Source organism: Salminus brasiliensis, chromosome 24 (genome assembly GCF_030463535.1).
Source record: "Salminus brasiliensis chromosome 24, fSalBra1.hap2, whole genome shotgun sequence".
Lineage (NCBI taxonomy): Eukaryota > Metazoa > Chordata > Actinopteri > Characiformes > Bryconidae > Salminus > Salminus brasiliensis.
This window is the reverse complement of record NC_132901.1, coordinates 3,789,799-3,810,215: the sequence shown is the minus strand read 5'-3', so window position 1 is coordinate 3,810,215 and position 20,417 is coordinate 3,789,799. Positions and strand designations below refer to the sequence as shown.

Here is a 20,417-nt window from a genome sequence, read left to right as displayed (position 1 = left end):
GGGGAGCGCTTAGCGCTTAAAGGGAATGAGGTCATCTTCACTGTAAGAGTGAACTGCCCCTCTGTCCCACCCCCCTCTCGGAGCTCTGCTGACCCCCATTTCCACAAACACTGGTGTCAGGCCTCTAAGACAGCAGCAGATTAAACCAGTGGTGAACTTTCCCACCTTCCAGAATCCGCCGTTCACTCTCATCATTTATCAGACGGAGTCGTCGTCATTAAGACGAGGGTAAACAGTTCCCAGCCTTACATGGGAATTTCCTTAAGCAAGCCAAAGCACGTCAAGTGTACCCATTCCCAGCTACACACACTGCTGGGGCTTCCTGTAAAGACTTTAGGGACTCTACACTATATTGACAAAAGTATTGGGACGCCTGTTCATTCACTGCTTCTTCCAAAATTAACGGCATTTAAAAGAGTTGATCCTGCTTTTGTTGGGGTAACTCTCTCTACTGCCAGGGAAGACGGCTTTCTACTAAAATTTGGAGGAGCACTGCTGTGAGAATTTGATTGCATTCAGTGACGAGAGCGTTAGTCAGCTCAGGATTATCACCAACTCACCTCATCCCCAACTCATCCCAGACTTATTGGATGGAGCACCATCATTCCATAAAGCACAGCTCCACAGCTCCACAGCTCAACGCTGGAGCTCCTTATACCCATTTTTACCTGTTGATGAAACGGGCCAACTTCAGACAGTTTGTCTCCTCTGCTCTGAAGGCTGCTCTGTTCTCAGGACCTGAAACACAACCCAGGAGATACGCATTGGAGACGGAAGCACGTCTAAGGATCAGAAATCCTTAAAATTCAGATCTTCCTCTTCATTTCTAGTAGTTTTTCTTTCCTTTGCCTCCTCGATCACAACTCTAGATATTTTAGCTTCTACTGTTTTTTCTCTAAGCAGTCATTCTCATTTTCCATGGCTAACCTGATCCTCGGTAGGAACGCTGCACTGGAACCAGTCGTGCTTCAGGATCTGCTTCACTTTGGGCCTCTGGGATGGGTTGCGCTGCAGACACCTCCTAATCAGATTGCAGCATTCTGTGCAGAGGGACGGGATTGGATTGGATGTGAGAGAGATACTTAAGTACATTTCAGAAAGATGACCGTGCAGAACACGTCGTCCTGAACTTCTAAGAGTCTCTCGAGGAGGCTCTCAGATATCTCACCATTGGATAGGTGGTCCTTGAAGCTCAGAAGCCCCTCCACGATTTCCTGCTCGTCTGTAAAGGGAAGGTGTCCACTAACCAGCCTGAACAGTAGGACTCCTAGAGACCAGACTGTCGCAGGACTGGCGTGGTACCTCCCCTTTAGAAAGAACTCTGGGGGGCAGTACTGAAAGGTGCCTGAGAACATAAAAGAAGAAGAGCGTCCAGCTCGTTAACTTTCCAGTGAAGTGGCCATGAGAGGGACACATGGGTCCTCTCAGACTCATGTTTCTAAGGTAACGTGTAAGTTTCGTCCCTAGACTCCAGTTTACCTGCAAATTCACGGTATCCGCCTTTCTTGACCCAGTCCCCACAGCCGAAGTCGATCAGCTTGATCTCTGAGGTGTCTGTGTTGATCAGGAAGTTCTCCAGTTTGATGTCTCTGTGCAGGACACCTCGCTTCTGGCACGTTCTTGCTGCCTCCACCGTCTGGAGCATGATGTCCCTGGCTATCTCTTCACTGACCGAACCTCCCCACTGGTCGATCAAGGACTGCAAGTCCTGGCAAGGATCTGGGCGCTCCAGGACCAGGATGTAGCGCTCAGGCTCGTCGAACCACTCGATGAGCTTCACCACATTGCTGGTGGGTGGCTGGCTCATCCTGTTCATTAGAGCCACCTCCATGGGCACGGTCCTGAGCTGAACAGGCTGGAAGAACAGAAACGCAGGGCAAGGTTGGTGGAAAGGTGAGTGCAGTGAAGTCTGGGAGCGTGATGTGTGATCGGACAGTAAAACCTGGCTTCCAGGTGCACTTACGCATTGGACGTATTCATCGTCGTCCCGCTTGGTGACGAATTTAACGGCCACCTGCAGACAGAGAGGAGACGAGGTGTGAATGTTATGAGGACTGAAAAGGGAACAGATGAGATAATGAAGTTCTGGAGGGGTGATTTAAGAACCTGTAGGCCGTCGGAAACCCGGGTTCCCTCGAAGACGGCGCCGAAGCCTCCTTCTCCCAGTTTCTCTCCAGTGACGTAGAGAGAGGCAAAAGTGTCTGTGGAAAACAAACAGTGTTGAAGCTGAACATCAGCTCTCTCCCCATCATCTCTCAGGAGTCTATCTAATAGCAGCACAGGCTATTGCACTAAATACTGGACCACTTCCTTGTGTGCAGTGGTCTGGCCAATGAGCTAACCTGGCTTGATGTCGCTCCGCTGTCTTCTGGTCATTATCTTGGGCTGGCTAACTTCTCCCTTCCTTCTCTTCCTTACCGGGCTTTTACTTCTGGCAACCTCGGTTGTTCTCTGTGAGAACCTCTGGCTGCCCTCCTCCTTTCTTTTCCTCTTTCGCCGCCCAACATCTAAATACAGGACATAAGGGTTGGAGTCTGTACAGACTGACGTCTAGAATGGAGTAGGTAGTGCCTACAATTCTCTTAGCTCTTAATGAAGCTCCTAACAGAGCTTATTCCAGTTCACATCACAGAGAGTAAACATGGATCCCGAGACCTAAATCTAAAATCTAATCAAAGCAACAAAGTGTGGATCTGTAAGATCAGATTCCAGCAGAACTGTATGAATGACCTGTAGCTGTAGACTCCTGCTCCATCATCTACTGCTGGATGAAGAACCTGCAATTCCCTACAGCTAAGACAATAACTAACACTGTGGCTAAGCCAGTTGCTAATACTGTCGCTAAGCCAACAGCTAAGAATGTGACTAAGCCAATAGCTAAGACTGTCTCTAACGCTATTGCTAAGCTAGTCACTAATACTATAAGCTAAACCAGTGGCTAAGTCTAATGCTAAGCCAACAGCTAAAACTGTCACTAAGCCAGTGGCTAGGACAATCCCTAAGACTGTCTCTAAGACAATCACTGAGTTAGTCTCTAAGACTATGATTAAGGTAGTAGCTAAGACTGTGACTAAGCCAAAAACTACGACAGTCGCTAAGTCGCTAAGCCAATCAGTGAGACTGTCGCTAGGACAATCACCAGTTTAGTCTCTAAGACTATGATTAAGCTAATAGCTAAGGCTGTGACCAAGCCAATAACTACGGTAGTCACTAAATCGCTAAGCCAGTCAGTGAGACTAAAACTGTCACTAAGACAATCACTAAGACTGTCGCTAAGACTACCACTAAGACGTTCACTAAGACTATCGCTAAGTGAACCGCTACGACTGCTGCTAAGTCAATCGCTAAGACAAACGTCAGGACCAAGTCGGACAGCTTGTCTCTTCCTCAGTGTCCTGAGAAGAAGTGAAGGAGTTCCGAGCTCGGAAGACTGTGACAGGGAGCTCCACCATTGTGATGTCATCAATAGAAAGAGCTGCTCGGTTGCCATGGCGAGTTCCGCCCAGTGTCCGCGTGTCCTCTGTTCACCTGCAGTTAAAACAGGAAGATGCTTTTATGAGATGGTTTGTCTTTGCTGAGAAAATAAAACAGGAGATCAAACGAACGATGTAACAATGCTCATTAACATCAATCAATCAATCAATTTGATCCTATTTTTAAATTGTAAGAGAGAGCTTTACATGATCGCTTCCCTCTGTAAGATCTTCTCCCTCTGTAATACTTACTGTTGACCAGTAGGTGGCGTACTGTCTCAGCTGCTGTCTGTAGGAGATGCAGCTGGTGCATGTAGAGACACTCTTCAGCAGCACACGTCTAGTCGTCCTCCTCAGATCTGCACTGACCTCCCTGGACTTTCCCGTTGTACTGTGTGTTGGTCAGTCCACTCAGGGCTGGTAATGTGGGCGTTGAGAAGCTACCAGCTGTAGTCCATCATGATCACTAACAGGAAGTTAGCAAGAAGACCTGACCATAGCAGGTTTGAAGACATTTTGGAGGCTCACTTCCCAGTTTCATTGGTGTAGCCTTCAGCTAGGAAGGGAACTCGGGTCTCCCATCCATGAATAAGGGTCTTCCACATTCATTGGCTTATGTCAGGCTAACGTTGGCTAATAGTCTAATGCTAAATAACGTAGCAGGCTAAACCAGACACGTATAAAGCACTAGAGACCCAGACTTGAGTAAAAGTGACTTGAGTGGCACTCAGGTACTCAACATTTTCTGTACAATGCTGAGGCGGCTTCATCAAACCCGGTGAGAGCGCCATCTAGTGCTCTGGAGGTGATGATGTGGGTTTGAAATGGTTTGTTATAATTGTAACGAATAACGATGCAGCACATAAACAATGTAAACACTAAAATATGTAGTAAAAAAGTATATAATACTCCAGTAGATACAGATACAGTATTTTAGTACTTTAGTACAGTAGTGAAGTAGATCTACCTCTGTACCATAAATCTCTGTCCTTAGCAACTAAAGCCGTTTCTGCCGGTTAGCCTCACTAGAAAGTGGTTTTCTTAAGGCTACAATTATCCAATGGGAAGCTCTTATCTATTTGCTAAGTTAAATCTAGTGGTGGCCAGGCAGTATATGTATATATAAGTATATTGTGTTGAGAATCATACAGTCGGCCGACGTGTCCAGCTGTTGAAAATATCTACAATATAGTCCATTATCTGAATGCTACAGTTCTTCAGAGGCTAACCACCCCACCGTTGAGGTTCCTCCTGTAGGAGCTTCCTGGTGCTATGCGTTGTAATGGACCCGGATGAGGAACACGGCTACGAAGACCACTCTACATCTACAAACATGAATACACACAACACACTGCTGTATTGCTAGCATACTGGACGGGGCTCCTGCTGACTCCTACATGCTGTAGTCTCTCAGTGAGGCGGGGACAGTATGGCTGAGCGGCTGAATTAGTGTGTAGTGATATGGACACTGTTTCAGGTCAAGGTCAAAGCTAATACACCTTCTGTGCTCTTCTCTGAAAGACGCTTCTTCATCTAGATGAAGATACTGTATGAGCTTCCCAAATCAAGGCCTTGTCTGGATGGCTGAAAGCAGATGGGCTGAATCAAGGCCTTGTCTGAATTAAAAGTCTGGAGATGAGCAGATGTTTCCAGGTTTGTGTCCAAAAACGAACCTCCTGAAGTGGACTGAAATGGGCTTGGTGGATCACATGGTTTACAGGAAGAGTGCTACGCTAGCATCAGTCCACCGTAGTCCAGACGAGAGCATTGATTAAAGGGATAGTTTCAGCTCAGAGATCAGCTGTAGTCTAGGGAAGAGTGTGGAAGAGCGAGCTTCTGAACCAGTGAAGAGGTCCAGTGATGTAGGATAGTTGGTAAGGAGGACTGTTCTGGGTTGAGTCCGAATCTGAGGAATTGGGCCTGTTCGTGAGGGAGGATGTGGTGTGGTAGTAGATGATGAAGGTGGTGTAAAATAAGAAGGGTTTAATGAGGTGGAGAAGATGTGATGTAATGGGTTTACATTTGTTGAGTTCCTGAGGTGTGTGTTAATGAAGTTTCTAATGGGGTTAGTGTTACTGTTTGAGGTGTGTGTTAATGAGGTTTCTAATGGGGTTAGTGTTACAGTTTGAGGTGTGTGTTAATGAGGTTTCTAATGGGGTGAGTGTTAATGTTTGATGTGTGTGTTAATGAGGTATCTAATGGGGTTAGTGTTACTGTTTAAGGTGTGTTAATAAGGTTTCTAATGGGGTGAGTGTTAATGTTTGATGTGTGTGTTAATGAGGTGTTACTGTTTGGGGTGTGTGTTAATGAGGTTTCATATGGGGTTAGTGTTACTGTTTGAGGTGTGTGTTAATGAGGTTTCTTATAGGGTTAGTGTTACTGTTTGAGGTGTGTGTTAATGAAGTTTCTCATGGGGATATTCTTACTGTTTGAGGTGTGTGTTAATAAGGTTTCTGATGGGGTTAGTGTTACTGTTTGAGGTGTGTTAATGAGGTTTCTGATTGGGTTAGTGTTACTGTTTGAGGTGTGTGTTGATGAGGTTTCTACTGGGGTTAGTGTTACTGTTTGTGGTGTGTGTTAATGAGGTTTCTAATGGGGTTAGTATTCCTGTTTGATGTGTATGTTAATGCAGTTTTTAATGGGGTTAGTTTTACTGTTTAAGGTATGTGTTAATGAGGTTTCTAATGGGGTGAGTGTTAATGTTTGAGGTGTGTGTTAATGAAGTTTCTAATGGGATTAGTGTTACTGTTTAAGATGTGTGTTAATGAGGTTTCTAATGGGGTTAGTGTTACTGTTTAAGGTGTGTGTTAATGAGGTTTCTAATGGGGTTAGTGTTACTGTTTGAGGCATGTGTTAATGAGGTTTCTGATTGGGTTAGTGTTACTGTTTGAGGTGTGTGTTAATGAGGTTTCTAATGGGGTTATTGTTACTGTTTGATGTGTATGTTAATGCAGTTTTTAATGGGGTTAGTTTTACTGTTTAAGGTGTGTGTTAATGAAGTTTCTCATGGGATTAGTGTTACTGTTTAAGATGTGTGTTAATGGGGTTTCTGATGGGGTTAGTGTTACTGTTTGAGGTGTGTGTTCATGAAGTTTCTACTGGTGTTAGTGTTACTGTTTGGGGTGTGTGTTAATGAGGTTTCTAATGGGGTTATTGTTACTCTTTGCGGTTTCTAATGAGGTTAGTCTTACTGTTTGAGGTGTGTGTTAATGAGTTTTTTTCTGATGTTAGTGTTACTGTTTGAGGTGTGTGTTAATAAGGTTTCTAATGGGGTTAGTGTTACTGTTTGAGGTGTGTGTTAATGAAGTTTCTGATGGGCTTAGTGTTACTGTTTGCGGTTTCTAATGGGGTTAGTGTTACTGTTTGAGGTGTGTGTTAATGATGTTTCTGATGGGTTAGTGTTAATGTTTCAGGTGTGTTAATGAGGTTTCTAATGGGGTTAGTGTTACTGTTTGAGGTGTGTGTTAATGAGGTTTCTTATGGGGTTAGTCTTACAGTTTGAGGTGTGTGTTAATGAGGTTTCTAATGGGGTGAGTGTTAATGTTTGATGTGTGTGTTAATGAGGTATCTAATGGGGTTAGTGTTACTGTTTAAGGTGTGTTAATAAGGTTTCTAATGGGGTTAGTGTTACTGTTTGAGGTGTGTGTTAATGAAGTTTCTCATGGGGATATTCTTACTGTTTGAGGTGTGTGTTAATGAGGTATCTAATGGGGTTAGTTTTACTGTTTGAGGTGTGTGTTAATGAGGTTTCTAATGGGGTGAGTGTTAATGTTTGAGGTGTGTGTTAATGAAGTTTCTAATGGGATTAGTGTTACTGTTTAAGATGTGTGTTAATGAGGTTTCTAATGGGGTTAGTTTTACCGTTTGAGGTGTGTGTTAATGAAGTTTCTCATGGGGTTAGTATTACTGTTTGCGGTGTGTGTTAATGAAGTTTCTCATGGGGATATTCTTACTGTTTGAGGTGTGTGTTAATGAGGTTTCTGATGGGGTTAGTGTTACTGTTTGAGGTGTGTGTTAATGAAGTTTCTACTGGTGTTAGTGTTACTGTTTGGGGGGTGTGTTAATGAGGTTTATAATGGGGTTAGTGTTACTGTTTGAGGTGTGTTAATGAGGTTTCTGATTGGGTTAGTGTTACTGTTTGAGGTGTGTGTTAATGAAGTTTCTACTGGTGTTAGTGTTACTGTTTGGGGTGTGTGTTAATGCAGTTTTTAATGAGGTTAGTTTTACTGTTTGAGGTGTGTGTTAATGAGGTTTCTAATGGGGTTATTGTTACTGTTTGAGGTGCATGGCAATGAGGTTTATAATGGGGTTAGTGTTATTGTTTGAGGTGTGTTAATGAGGTTTCTAATGGGGTTAGTATTACTGTTTGCGGTGTGTGTTAATGAAGTTTCTGATGGGCTTAGTGTTACTCTTTGCGGTTTCTAATGAGGTTAGTCTTACTGTTTGAGGTGTGTGTTAATGAGGTTTCTTCTGGTGTTAGTGTTACTGTTTGAGGTGTGTTAATAAGGTTTCTAATAGGGTTAGTGTTACTGTTTTCGGTGCGTGGTAATGAGGTATATAATGGGGTTAGTAGGAATTTCTCAGGTGTGTGTTAATGAGGTTTCTACTGGGGTTAGTGTTAATGTTTGAGGTGTGTGTTAATCAGATTTCGACTGGGGTTAGTGTTACTGTTTGAGGTGTGTCGTAATGAGGTTTATAATGGGGTTAGTGTTACTGTTTGAGGTGTGTGTTAATGAGGTTTCTGATTGGGTTAGTGTTACTGTTTGAGGTGTGTGTTAATGAGGTTTATAATGGGGTTAGTGTTATTGTTTGAGGTGTGTGTTAATGAGGTTTCTGATTGGGTTAGTGTTACTGTTTGAGGTGTGTGTTAATGAGGTTTATAATGGGGTTAGTGTTATTGTTTGAGGTGTGTGTTAATGAGGTTTCTAATGGGCTTAGTGTTACTCTTTGCGGTTTATAATGAGGTTAGTCTTACTGTTTGAGGTGTGTGTTAATGAGGTTTCTTCTGGTGTTAGTGTTACTGTTTGAGGTGTGTTAATAAGGTTTCTAATGGGGTAAGTGTTACTGTTTGAGGTGTGTGTTAATGAGGTTTCTCATGGGGTTAGTAGGAATTTCTGAGGTGTGTGTTAATGAGGTTTCTAATGGGGTTAGTGTTACTGTTTGAGGTGTGTCGTAATGAGGTTTATAATGGGGTTAGTGTTACAGTTTGAGGTTTATGTTAATGTAGTTTCTAATGGGGTTAGTGTTAATGTTTGAGGTGTGTGTTAATGAGGTATCTAATGGGGTTAGTGTTACTGTTTGAGGTGTGTTAATGAGGTTTCTAATGGGGTTAGTGTTATTGTTTGAGGTGTGTGTTAATGAAGTTTCTGATAGGCTTAGTGTTACTCTTAGCGGTTTCTAATGAGGTTAGTCTTACTGTTTGAGGTGTGTGTTAATAAGGTTTCTGATGGGGTTAGTGTTACTGTTTGAGGTGTGTTAATGAGGTTTCTGATTGGGTTAGTGTTACTGTTTGAGGTGTGTGTTGATGAGGTTTCTACTGGGGTTAGTGTTACTGTTTGTGGTGTGTGTTAATGAGGTTTCTAATGGGGTTAGTATTCCTGTTTGATGTGTATGTTAATGCAGTTTTTAATGGGGTTAGTTTTACTGTTTAAGGTATGTGTTAATGAGGTTTCTAATGGGGTGAGTGTTAATGTTTGAGGTGTGTGTTAATGAAGTTTCTAATGGGATTAGTGTTACTGTTTAAGATGTGTGTTAATGAGGTTTCTAATGGGGTTAGTTTTACCGTTTGAGGTGTGTGTTAATGAAGTTTCTCATGGGGATATTCTTACTGTTTGAGGTGTGTGTTAATGAGGTTTCTAATGGGGTTAGTGTTACTGTTTGAGGTGTGTGTTAATGAGGTTTCTAATGGGGTTAGTGTTACTGTTTAAGGTGTGTGTTAATGAGGTTTCTAATGGGGTTAGTGTTACTGTTTGAGGCATGTGTTAATGAGGTTTCTGATTGGGTTAGTGTTACTGTTTGAGGTGTGTGTTAATGAGGTTTCTAATGGGGTTATTGTTACTGTTTGATGTGTATGTTAATGCAGTTTTTAATGGGGTTAGTTTTACTGTTTAAGGTGTGTGTTAATGAAGTTTCTCATGGGATTAGTGTTACTGTTTAAGATGTGTGTTAATGGGGTTTCTGATGGGGTTAGTGTTACTGTTTGAGGTGTGTGTTCATGAAGTTTCTACTGGTGTTAGTGTTACTGTTTGGGGTGTGTGTTAATGAGGTTTCTAATGGGGTTATTGTTACTGTTTGAGGTGCATGGTAATGAGGTTGATAATGGGGTTAGTGTTATTGTTTGAGGTGTGTTAATGAGGTTTCTAATGGGGTTAGTATTACTGTTTGCGGTGCGTGGTAATGAGGTTTATAATGGGGTTAGTGTTATTGTTTGAGGTGTGTGTTAATGAAGTTTCTGATGGGCTTAGTGTTACTCTTTGCGGTTTCTAATGTGGTTAGTCTTACTGTTTGAGGTGTGTGTTAATGAGTTTTTTTCTGATGTTAGTGTTACTGTTTGAGGTGTGTGTTAATAAGGTTTCTAATGGGGTTAGTGTTACTGTTTGAGGTGTGTTTTAATGAAGTTTCTCATGGGGTTAGTCTTACTGTTTGAGGTGTGTGTTAATGAAGTTTCTGATGGGCTTAGTGTTACTGTTTGCGGTTTCTAATGGGGTTAGTGTTACTGTTTGAGGTGTGTGTTAATGATGTTTCTGATGGGTTAGTGTTAATGTTTCAGGTGTGTTAATGAGGTTTCTAATGGGGTTAGTGTTACTGTTTGAGGTGTGTGTTAATGAGGTTTCTTATGGGGTTAGTCTTACAGTTTGAGGTGTGTGTTAATGAGGTTTCTAATGGGGTGAGTGTTAATGTTTGATGTGTGTGTTAATGAGGTATCTAATGGGGTTAGTGTTACTGTTTAAGGTGTGTTAATAAGGTTTCTAATGGGGTTAGTGTTACTGTTTGAGGTGTGTGTTAATGAAGTTTCTCATGGGGATATTCTTACTGTTTGAGGTGTGTGTTAATGAGGTATCTAATGGGGTTAGTTTTACTGTTTGAGGTGTGTGTTAATGAGGTTTCTAATGGGGTGTTAATGTTTGAGGTGTGTGTTAATGAAGTTTCTAATGGGATTAGTGTTACTGTTTAAGATGTGTGTTAATGAGGTTTCTAATGGGGTTAGTTTTACCGTTTGAGGTGTGTGTTAATGAAGTTTCTCATGGGGTTAGTATTACTGTTTGCGGTGCGTGGTAATGAGGTTTCTAATGGGGTTAGTGTTACTGTTTGAGGTGTGTGTTAATGAGGTTTCTAATGGGGTTAGTGTTACTGTTTGAGGTGTGTGTTAATGAAGTTTCTCATGGGGATATTCTTACTGTTTGAGGTGTGTGTTAATGAGGTTTCTGATGGGGTTAGTGTTACTGTTTGAGGTGTGTGTTAATGAAGTTTCTACTGGTGTTAGTGTTACTGTTTGGGGGGTGTGTTAATGAGGTTTATAATGGGGTTAGTGTTACTGTTTGAGGTGTGTTAATGAGGTTTCTGATTGGGTTAGTGTTACTGTTTGAGGTGTGTGTTAATGAAGTTTCTACTGGTGTTAGTGTTACTGTTTGGGGTGTGTGTTAATGCAGTTTTTAATGAGGTTAGTTTTACTGTTTGAGGTGTGTGTTAATGAGGTTTCTAATGGGGTTATTGTTACTGTTTGAGGTGCATGGCAATGAGGTTTATAATGGGGTTAGTGTTATTGTTTGAGGTGTGTTAATGAGGTTTCTAATGGGGTTAGTATTACTGTTTGCGGTGCGTGGTAATGAGGTTTCTACTGGTGTTAGTGTTATTGTTTGAGGTGTGTGTTAATGAAGTTTCTGATGGGCTTAGTGTTACTCTTTGCGGTTTCTAATGAGGTTAGTCTTACTGTTTGAGGTGTGTGTTAATGAGGTTTCTTCTGGTGTTAGTGTTACTGTTTGAGGTGTGTTAATAAGGTTTCTAATAGGGTTAGTGTTACTGTTTTCGGTGCGTGGTAATGAGGTATATAATGGGGTTAGTAGGAATTTCTCAGGTGTGTGTTAATGAGGTTTCTACTGGGGTTAGTGTTAATGTTTGAGGTGTGTGTTAATGAGGTTTCTACTGGGGTTAGTGTTAATGTTTGAGGTGTGTGTTAATCAGATTTCGACTGGGGTTCGTGTTACTGTTTGAGGTGTGTCGTAATGAGGTTTATAATGGGGTTAGTGTTACTGTTTGAGGTGTGTGTTAATGAGGTTTATAATGGGGTTAGTGTTATTGTTTGAGGTGTGTGTTAATGAGGTTTCTGATTGGGTTAGTGTTACTGTTTGAGGTGTGTGTTAATGAGGTTTCTAATGAGGTTAGTCTTACTGTTTGAGGTGTGTGTTAATAAGGTTTCTGATGGGGTTAGTCTTACTGTTTGAGGTGTGTGTTAATGAGGTTTCTTCTGGTGTTAGTGTTACTGTTTGAGGTGTGTTAATAAGGTTTCTAATGGGGTAAGTGTTACTGTTTGAGGTGTGTGTTAATGAGGTTTCTCATGGGGTTAGTAGGAATTTCTGAGGTGTGTGTTAATGAGGTTTCTAATGGGGTTAGTGTTACTGTTTGAGGTGTGTCGTAATGAGGTTTATAATGGGGTTAGTGTTACAGTTTGAGGTTTATGTTAATGTAGTTTCTAATGGGGTTAGTGTTAATGTTTGAGGTGTGTGTTAATGAGGTATCTAATGGGGTTAGTGTTACTGTTTGAGGTGTGTTAATGAGGTTTCTAATGGGGTTAGTGTTATTGTTTGAGGTGTGTGTTAATGAAGTTTCTGATGGGCTTAGTGTTACTCTTAGCGGTTTCTAATGAGGTTAGTCTTACTGTTTGAGGTGTGTGTTAATGAGGTTTCTTCTGATGTTAGTGTTACTGTTTGAGGTGTGTTAATAATGTTTCTAATGGGGTTAGTGTTACTGTTTGAGGTGTGTGTTAATGAAGTTTCTGATGGGCTTAGTGTTACTGTTTGCGGTTTCTAATGGGGTTAGTGTTACTGTTTGAGGTGTGTGTTAATGAGGTTTCTAATGGGGTTAGTGTTACTGTTTGAGGTGTGTGTTAATGAGGTTTCTGATGGGGTTAGTGTTACTGTTTGAGGTGTGTGTTAATGAGGTTTCTGATGGGGTTAGTGTTAATGTTTGAGGTGTGTGTTAATGAGGTTTCTGATGGGGTTAGTATTACTGTTTGAGGTGTGTGTTAATGAGGCATTCATCAGTCATTGAATAGATGTTAAGTCAACGTTAAAGTTTCGCCGTTAACGTCATTCATTGAATCAATAATCCAATCTTATGTTTATTCATCGTCAATTTTGCTCCCTAAATTCATACTGAATCAACCCTGAAATTTTGACAAAACATCAACAGAAGATTGACGCCACCTCAGACATCTTTAAACCTTTTAAAAATATGATTACTGGTAAATTATAGTAAATCAACACTGCTTTATGCAGCACGGGTCATTTTGAGGAAAGAAAATAGTGAAGATCAGACGTGAGACCAGACGTGAGGTCAGACGTGAGGTCAGACTAGTCATCTAGCACTACCGCCAAGTCTTACCTCTCCAATCAGTCACTTCCTCCACCAAGTTCTACTCCGATAGCAATCAGTCATTAAACAGATGTTGAGTCAATGCTAAACTGTCGACGTTAATTCATTGAATCAATTAATTGAATCATTCACTGAATCAATTATCTAATCTGATGATGATTCAGTGTCACTTTTGCACCCTGAATTCATACTGAATCAACAGCACTTCAGTCATCTTTAAACCTTTTAAAAATCTGATTACTGAGGTAAATTATAGTAAATCAACCCTGCTTTATGCAGCACAGGTCATTTTGAGGAAAGAAAATAGTGAAGATCAGACGTGAGGTCAGACGTGAGGTCAGACTAGTCATCTAGCACTACCGCCAAGTCTTACCTCTCCAATCAGCCACTTCCTCCACCAAGTTCAACTCCGATAGCAATCAGTCATTAAACAGATGTTGAGTCAATGCTAAACTGTCGACATTAATTAATTGAATCAATTAATTGAATCATTCACTGAATCAATTATCTAATCTGATGATGATTCAGTGTCACTTTTGCACCCTGAATTCATACTGAATCAACTGCACTTCAGTCATCTTTAAACCTTTTAAAAATCTGATTACTGAGGTAAAATACGGTAAATCAGCCCTGCTTTATGGTCAGCAAGGGTCATTTTAGGGAAAACAGTATAGTGAAAAGAGACTTAAAGAAACTTGTCCAATATAGAATAATTTTTTTTTTAAATATCTGAAGTAAAACAAAAAAGCTATTAAATAAAAATATGAAATATGTATAAATAAATACCCACATTTATGCTCACAAACCCGTCCTGAAAAACTTTTATGGTGTGAATGAGTGTTTATGGTTAGCTAGCTCCCCGTGCTAATGACTGAAAAAAGACGTAGCTAGTTAGCTAACTAATGGGAATGTAACATGACAAAAATCACAATCACATGCTAAACTACGTCAAATATCCATGTTATATTTGATATATTTATCATAGATGACAACAACGTAGTAATCTTGTGCATCTAGGGCGGAAATGCTGACTTCGGGGAAGTGGCTGATAATGGGGACGGCTGTTGTGAAAAAGCTTGGCGATGTGAAAAGATTCAGATTTGAAAACTTCGTTTAAACCATTAAAGTCGGATTTCATTACAACATAATGTTACTTAGCTACGTAGCTACAATTCCCTCATGCTAATTAAAACCACGCTATCTAATACCTAAAGGTCATTAGCATAAAAGTAATGCCATTACGTTCCATTACAGCTAGTTAGCTTGTTAGCTAGCTAAAGTCCTCAGTCATAACCAGACGTTTTACCACAGTAATGTGAAAGTGATTTAGTTAAAGCTTTAAAATAATCAATATTCAGTTAGAACTGATACATATTACCAATATTCACTCAGAAATGGATCATTTTTACCTCATGAAGTGTTTTTTTACCTCAGAGGCAGCAGTTAGCCGTTAGCGTCTGTTTATTGCCTGAAGGAGCTCGTCAGTTATTACTCAGTGTATATGACTGACTGGCCGCATACCATAGCACAACCTAGCCTAGCGTAGCGTAGCTTAGAACTGTAGCAAATCCAAATCCGAACAAACGTATTTGCTGTAACTATTCTTAAGTCTTACTGGATGGTGTTGCTTTCTAAGTTCTCGCTGTGTCCAGTCAGCACAGTCAGTAGCCGGTCAGCCTAGCGTTAGCTTTACCAAAGCTATTAAAAGTAGATTAGCATCTCAGTCCTTCAGCACTAATAACTGTAGCACTGATTGCTATTTTGCGTCTAGCATTAGCTTTTAGCCTCTGCCCAGCCATTCTCCCTTCTCTTGTGTGGCTGGAGTTAGCATTTAGGCTCTGTTTAGTTGTTTATATGACATATTATTTTATGTCTCATTTAACAGAAGGTAAAACAGATAAATCCACCACTGAATCTGACTAATCATAGCCAAGTTGTCCAGAGACGTGTCTTATGGCTACAGCTGGTCATCGTTTCAGCTCTGAAGACTCTGCTCGGCTCCAGATGCCTCCACATGTTCTAACACTGAAGGTAGAACCGTTGTTAGCTGTTAGCTGTTAGCGTCAGTATGATGTACAGTAATGCTTTCTGAAATGGAGTGAATCATCAGTGATAATAAACACATTCACCTGAGCAGTGCTCTAAAAATCTTTATTTTGATCAGGGGCGTTCAGACCAGGCCATCAGCTTCTGATCATATGGGACTGTAAGGGAAGGGGGAGAACTCTGAGAACTCTGGGCTGGAGCTCAGGTGGCTTCTGCTTGGTGGGAGAAGGACGGAGCTGGAATTTATAGGAGGTCAGATTGGTCAGAGGATAAGTCTGTTAGTTCAGACCATGCCATCAGCTTCTGATAATATGAGAGGGGGCTGTAAGGGGGGTGGGGGTTAAAGTATAGAGGTCAGATAAGTAAGATGGACGTCCGATTAAATACTCCATTGAATTTAGCCTGTTGTGTCGCTAGTGAATAAGGCTAGAATCCGGGCCTAGACCCCTAAGGAGCAAGCCGAGGGCAACGGTGGCAAGGAAAAACTCCCTGAGAAGCCAGGAAGAAACCTTGAGAGGAACCCAGGCTCAGTAGGGGAACCCATCCTCCTCTGGTTGGCGCCGGATTGTGGAAAAGTACTTCTTAGTCCTTCCTTACTTCTACACGTACTTCTTACTAACGACGGACGTAATGTGGAGACCGGCTGCTAGAAGACAGCAGAATAACGGAAAGCTGAGAAAGCCGAGGGAGGGTCAGCCGATCCTGCGACGGGTCAGCAAGACGACGCACCTGGGGAGTCGTGCAGAATGGAGGAGCCAGTCCAGAGGCTTCTACTCCAGGCACTGACAGTGGAGGGGCGCATGGACTACGGTCGAGGGAACTGAGGTACTGCAGCGAGAGGGAGCGACGGAGCTCGGGGAACAAGCTCTACGCCTAGGAGGGTCCGCAGATTAAGGGCAGAAGACGTGCAAAGGTTCAAGCAGCGGTCCGAGGTGTGGCCAGAGGGGAAGGTGAAGGCATGGAGTGAGGAATAAGTGATGGGGCAGAGTCGAGGCTAGAAGGGGCGGGAGTTGGCAGATGGCATGACCTAGGGATGAGTTCTGGAGGAACCAGGCAACCAAGGATGGAGGAAAGGAGGAATCCTGAAACACACACAATCAACACAGCAGCAGCAGCAGCTTCTACTCAGCGCAGCAGTGAGCTAAAGGCTAACCGCTTCACAGGCTTTTGGTTCATACACTGTTTGGTGCTTCTGTCCAAAAAAAGGCTTCTAAGCTCTACGAGAAGTGGGGAGCGCTTAGCGCTTAAAGGGAATGAGGTCATCTTCACTGTAAGGGTGAACTGCCCCTCTGTCCCGCCCCCCCTCTCGGAGCTCTGCTGACCCCCATTTCCACAAACACTGGTGTCAGGCCTCTAAGACAGCAGCAGATTAAACCAGTGGTGAACTTTCCCACCTTCCAGAATCCGCCGTTCACTCTCATCATTTATCAGACGGAGTCGTCATCATTAAGACGAGGGTAAACAGTTCCCAGCCTTACATGGGAATTTCCTTAAGCAAGACAAAGCACGTCAAGTGTACCCATTCCCAGCTACACACACTGCTGGGGCTTCCTGTAAAGACTTTAGGGACTCTACACTATATTGACAAAAGTATTGGGACACCTGTTCATTCACTGCTTCTTCCAAAATTAACGGCATTTAAAAGAGTTGATCCTGCTTTTGTTGGGGTAACTCTCTCTCTGCCAGGGAAGACACCTTTCTACTAAAATTTGGAGGAGCACTGCTGTGAGAATTTGATTGCATTCAGTGACGAGAGCGTTAGTCAGCTCAGGATTATCACCAACTCACCTCATCCCCAACTCATCCCAGACTTATTGGATGGAGCACCATCATTCCATAAAGCACAGCTCCACAGCTCCACAGCTCAACGCTGGAGCTCCTTATACCCATTTTTACCTGTTGATGAAACGGGCCAACTTCAGACGGTTTGTCTCCTCTGCTCTGAAGGCTGCTCTGTTCTCAGGACCTGAAACACAACCCAGGAGATACGCATTGGAGACGGAAGCACGTCTAAGGATCAGAAATGCTGAGAATTCAGATCTTCCTCTTCATTTCTAGTAGTTTTTCTTTCCTTCGCCTCCTCGATCACAACTCTAGATATTTTAGCTTCTACTGTTTTTTCTCTAAGCAGTCATTCTCATTTTCCATGGCTAACCTGATCCTCGGTAGGAACGCTGCACTGGAACCAGTCGTGCTTCAGGATCTGCTTCACTTTGGGCCTCTGGGATGGGTTGCGCTGCAGACACCTCCTAATCAGATTGCAGCATTCTGTGCAGAGGGACGGGATTGGATTGGATGTGAGAGAGATACTTAAGTACATTTCAGAAAGACGACCGTGCAGAACACGTCGTCCTGAACTTCTAAGAGTCTCTCGAGGAGGCTCTCAGATATCTCACCATTGGATAGGTGGTCCTTGAAGCTCAGAAGCCCCTCCACGATTTCCTGCTCGTCTGTAAAGGGAAGGTGTCCACTAACCAGCCTGAACAGTAGGACTCCTAGAGACCAGACTGTCGCAGGACTGGCGTGGTACCTCCCCTTTAGAAAGAACTCTGGGGGGCAGTACTGAAAGGTGCCTGAGAACATAAAAGAAGAAGAGCGTCCAGCTCGTTAACTTTCCAGTGAAGTGGCCATGAGAGGGACACATGGGTCCTCTCAGACTCATGTTTCTAAGGTAACGTGTAAATTTCGTCCCTAGACTCCAGTTTACCTGCAAATTCACGGTATCCGCCTTTCTTGACCCAGTCCCCACAGCCGAAGTCGATCAGCTTGATCTCTGAGGTGTCTGTGTTGATCAGGAAGTTCTCCAGTTTGATGTCTCTGTGCAGGACACCTCGCTTCTGGCATGTTCTTGCTGCCTCCACCGTCTGGAGCATGATGTCCCTGGCTATCTCTTCACTGACCGAACCTCCCCACTGGTCGATCAAGGACTGCAAGTCCTGGCAAGGATCTGGGCGCTCCAGGACCAGGATGTAGCGCTCAGGCTCGTCGAACCACTCGATGAGCTTCACCACATTGCTGGTGGGTGGCTGGCTCATCCTGTTCATTAGAGCCACCTCCATGGGCACGGTCCTGAGCTGAACAGGCTGGAAGAACAGAAACGCAGGGCAAGGTTGGTGGAAAGGTGAGTGCAGTGAAGTCTGGGAGCGTGATGTGTGATCGGACAGTAAAACCTGGCTTCCAGGTGCACTTACGCATTGGACGTATTCATCGTCGTCCCGCTTGGTGACGAATTTAACGGCCACCTGCAGACAGAGAGGAGACGAGGTGTGAATGTTATGAGGACTGAAAAGGGAACAGATGAGATAATGAAGTTCTGGAGGGGTGATTTAAGAACCTGTAGGCCGTCGGAAACCCGGGTTCCCTCGAAGACGGCGCCGAAGCCTCCTTCTCCCAGTTTCTCTCCAGTGACGTAGAGAGAGGCAAAAGTGTCTGTGGAAAACAAACAGTGTTGAAGCTGAACATCAGCTCTCTCCCCATCATCTCTCAGGAGTCTATCTAATAGCAGCACAGGCTATTGCACTAAATACTGGACCACTTCCTTGTGTGCAGTGGTCTGGCCAATGAGCTAACCTGGCTTGATGTCGCTCCGCTGTCTTCTGGTCATTATCTTGGGCTGGCTAACTTCTCCCTTCCTTCTCTTCCTTACCGGGCTTTTACTTCTGGCAACCTCGGTTGTTCTCTGTGAGAACCTCTGGCTGCCCTCCTCCTTTCTTTTCCTCTTTCGTCGCCCAACATCTAAATACAGGACATAAGGGTTGGAGTCTGTACAGACTGACGTCTAGAATGGAGTAGGTAGTGCCTACAATTCTCTTAGCTCTTAATGAAGCTCCTAACAGAGCTTATTCCAGTTCACATCACAGAGAGTAAACATGGATCCCGAGACCTAAATCTAAAATCTAATCAAAGCAACAAAGTGTGGATCTGTAAGATCAGATTCCAGCAGAACTGTATGAATGACCTGTAGCTGTAGACTCCTGCTCCATCATCTACTGCTGGATGAAGAACCTGCAATTCCCTACAGCTAAGACAATAACTAACACTGTGGCTAAGCCAGTTGCTAATACTGTCGCTAAGCCAACAGCTAAGAATGTGACTAAGCCAATAGCTAAGACTGTCTCTAACGCTATTGCTAAGCTAGTCACTAATACTATAAGCTAATCCAGTGGCTAAGTCTAATGCTAAGCCAACAGCTAAAACTGTCACTAAGCCAGTGGCTAGGACAATCCCTAAGACTGTCTCTAAGACAATCACTAAGTTAGTCTCTAAGACTATGATTAAGGTAGTAGCTAAGACTGTGACTAAGCCAAAAACTACGCCAGTCGCTAAGTCGCTAAGCCAATCAGTGAGATTGTCGCTAGGACAATCACCAGTGTAGTCTCTAAGACTATGACTAAGCTAATAGCTAAGGCTGTGACTAAGCCAATAACTAATAACTAATAACTAATAACTGTCACTAAGACAATTACTAAGACTGTCACTAAGACTACCAGTAAGACGTTCACTAAGACTGTCGCTAAGTGAACCGCTACGACTGCTGCTAAGTCAATCGCTAAGACAAACGTCAGGACCAAGTCGGACAGCTTGTCTCTTCCTCAGTGTCCTGAGAAGAAGTGAAGGAGTTCCGAGCTCGGAAGGCTGTGACAGGGAGCTCCACCATTGTGATGTCATCAATAGAGAGAGCTGCTCGGTTGCCATGGCGAGTTCCGTCCAGTGTCCGCGTGTCCTCTGTTCACCTGCAGTTAAAACAGGAAGATGCTTTTATGAGATGATTTGTCTTTGCTGAGAAAATAAAACAGGAGATCAAACGAACGATGTAACAATGCTCATTAACATCAATCAATCAATCAATTTGATCCTATTTTTAAATTGTAAGAGAGAGCTTTACATCATCGCTTCACTCTGTAAGATCTTCTCCCTCTGTAATACTTACTGTTGACCAGTAGGTGGCGTACTGTCTCAGCTGCTGTCTGTAGGAGATGCAGCTGGTGCATGTAGAGACACTCTTCAGCAGCACACGTCTACTACAGTCGTCCTCCTCAGATCTGCACTGACCTCCCTGGACTTTCCCGTTGCACTGTGTGTTGGTCAGTCCACTCAGGGCTGGTAATGTGGGCGTTGAGAAGCTACCAGCTGTAGTCCATCATGATCACTAACAGGAAGTTAGCAAGAAGACCTGACCATAGCAGGTTTGAAGACATTTTGGAGGCTCACTTCCCAGTTTCATTGGTGTAGCCTTCAGCTAGGAAGGGAACTCGGGTCTCCCATCCATGAATAAGGGTCTTCCACATTCATTGGCTTATGTCAGGC

At 43.1% G+C, this 20,417-nt stretch overlaps 2 protein-coding genes across 2 annotated transcripts; both read right to left on the bottom strand.

Moving 5' to 3' along the window:
- Positions 1 to 690: 690 nt before the first annotated feature.
- On the bottom strand, positions 691 to 3,786 carry LOC140546330 (serine/threonine-protein kinase pim-1-like). The gene is made up of 8 exons (XM_072669518.1): positions 3,726 to 3,786; positions 2,343 to 2,507; positions 2,107 to 2,201; positions 1,964 to 2,014; positions 1,480 to 1,855; positions 1,169 to 1,345; positions 928 to 1,040; positions 691 to 738 (listed from the first exon to the last, which is right to left on the bottom strand). Exons 1-8 carry the CDS (start codon positions 3,784 to 3,786, stop codon positions 691 to 693), a joined length of 1,086 nt encoding a protein of 361 aa, XP_072525619.1.
- Positions 3,787 to 17,028: 13,242 nt separating this feature from the next.
- LOC140546329 (serine/threonine-protein kinase pim-1-like) lies at positions 17,029 to 20,101 on the bottom strand. The gene is made up of 8 exons (XM_072669517.1): positions 20,041 to 20,101; positions 18,681 to 18,845; positions 18,445 to 18,539; positions 18,302 to 18,352; positions 17,818 to 18,193; positions 17,507 to 17,683; positions 17,266 to 17,378; positions 17,029 to 17,076 (listed from the first exon to the last, which is right to left on the bottom strand). The coding sequence occupies exons 1-8, from the start codon at positions 20,099 to 20,101 to the stop codon at positions 17,029 to 17,031; spliced, it is 1,086 nt and encodes a 361-aa protein (XP_072525618.1).
- Between the last annotated feature and the right edge of the window lie 316 nt (positions 20,102 to 20,417).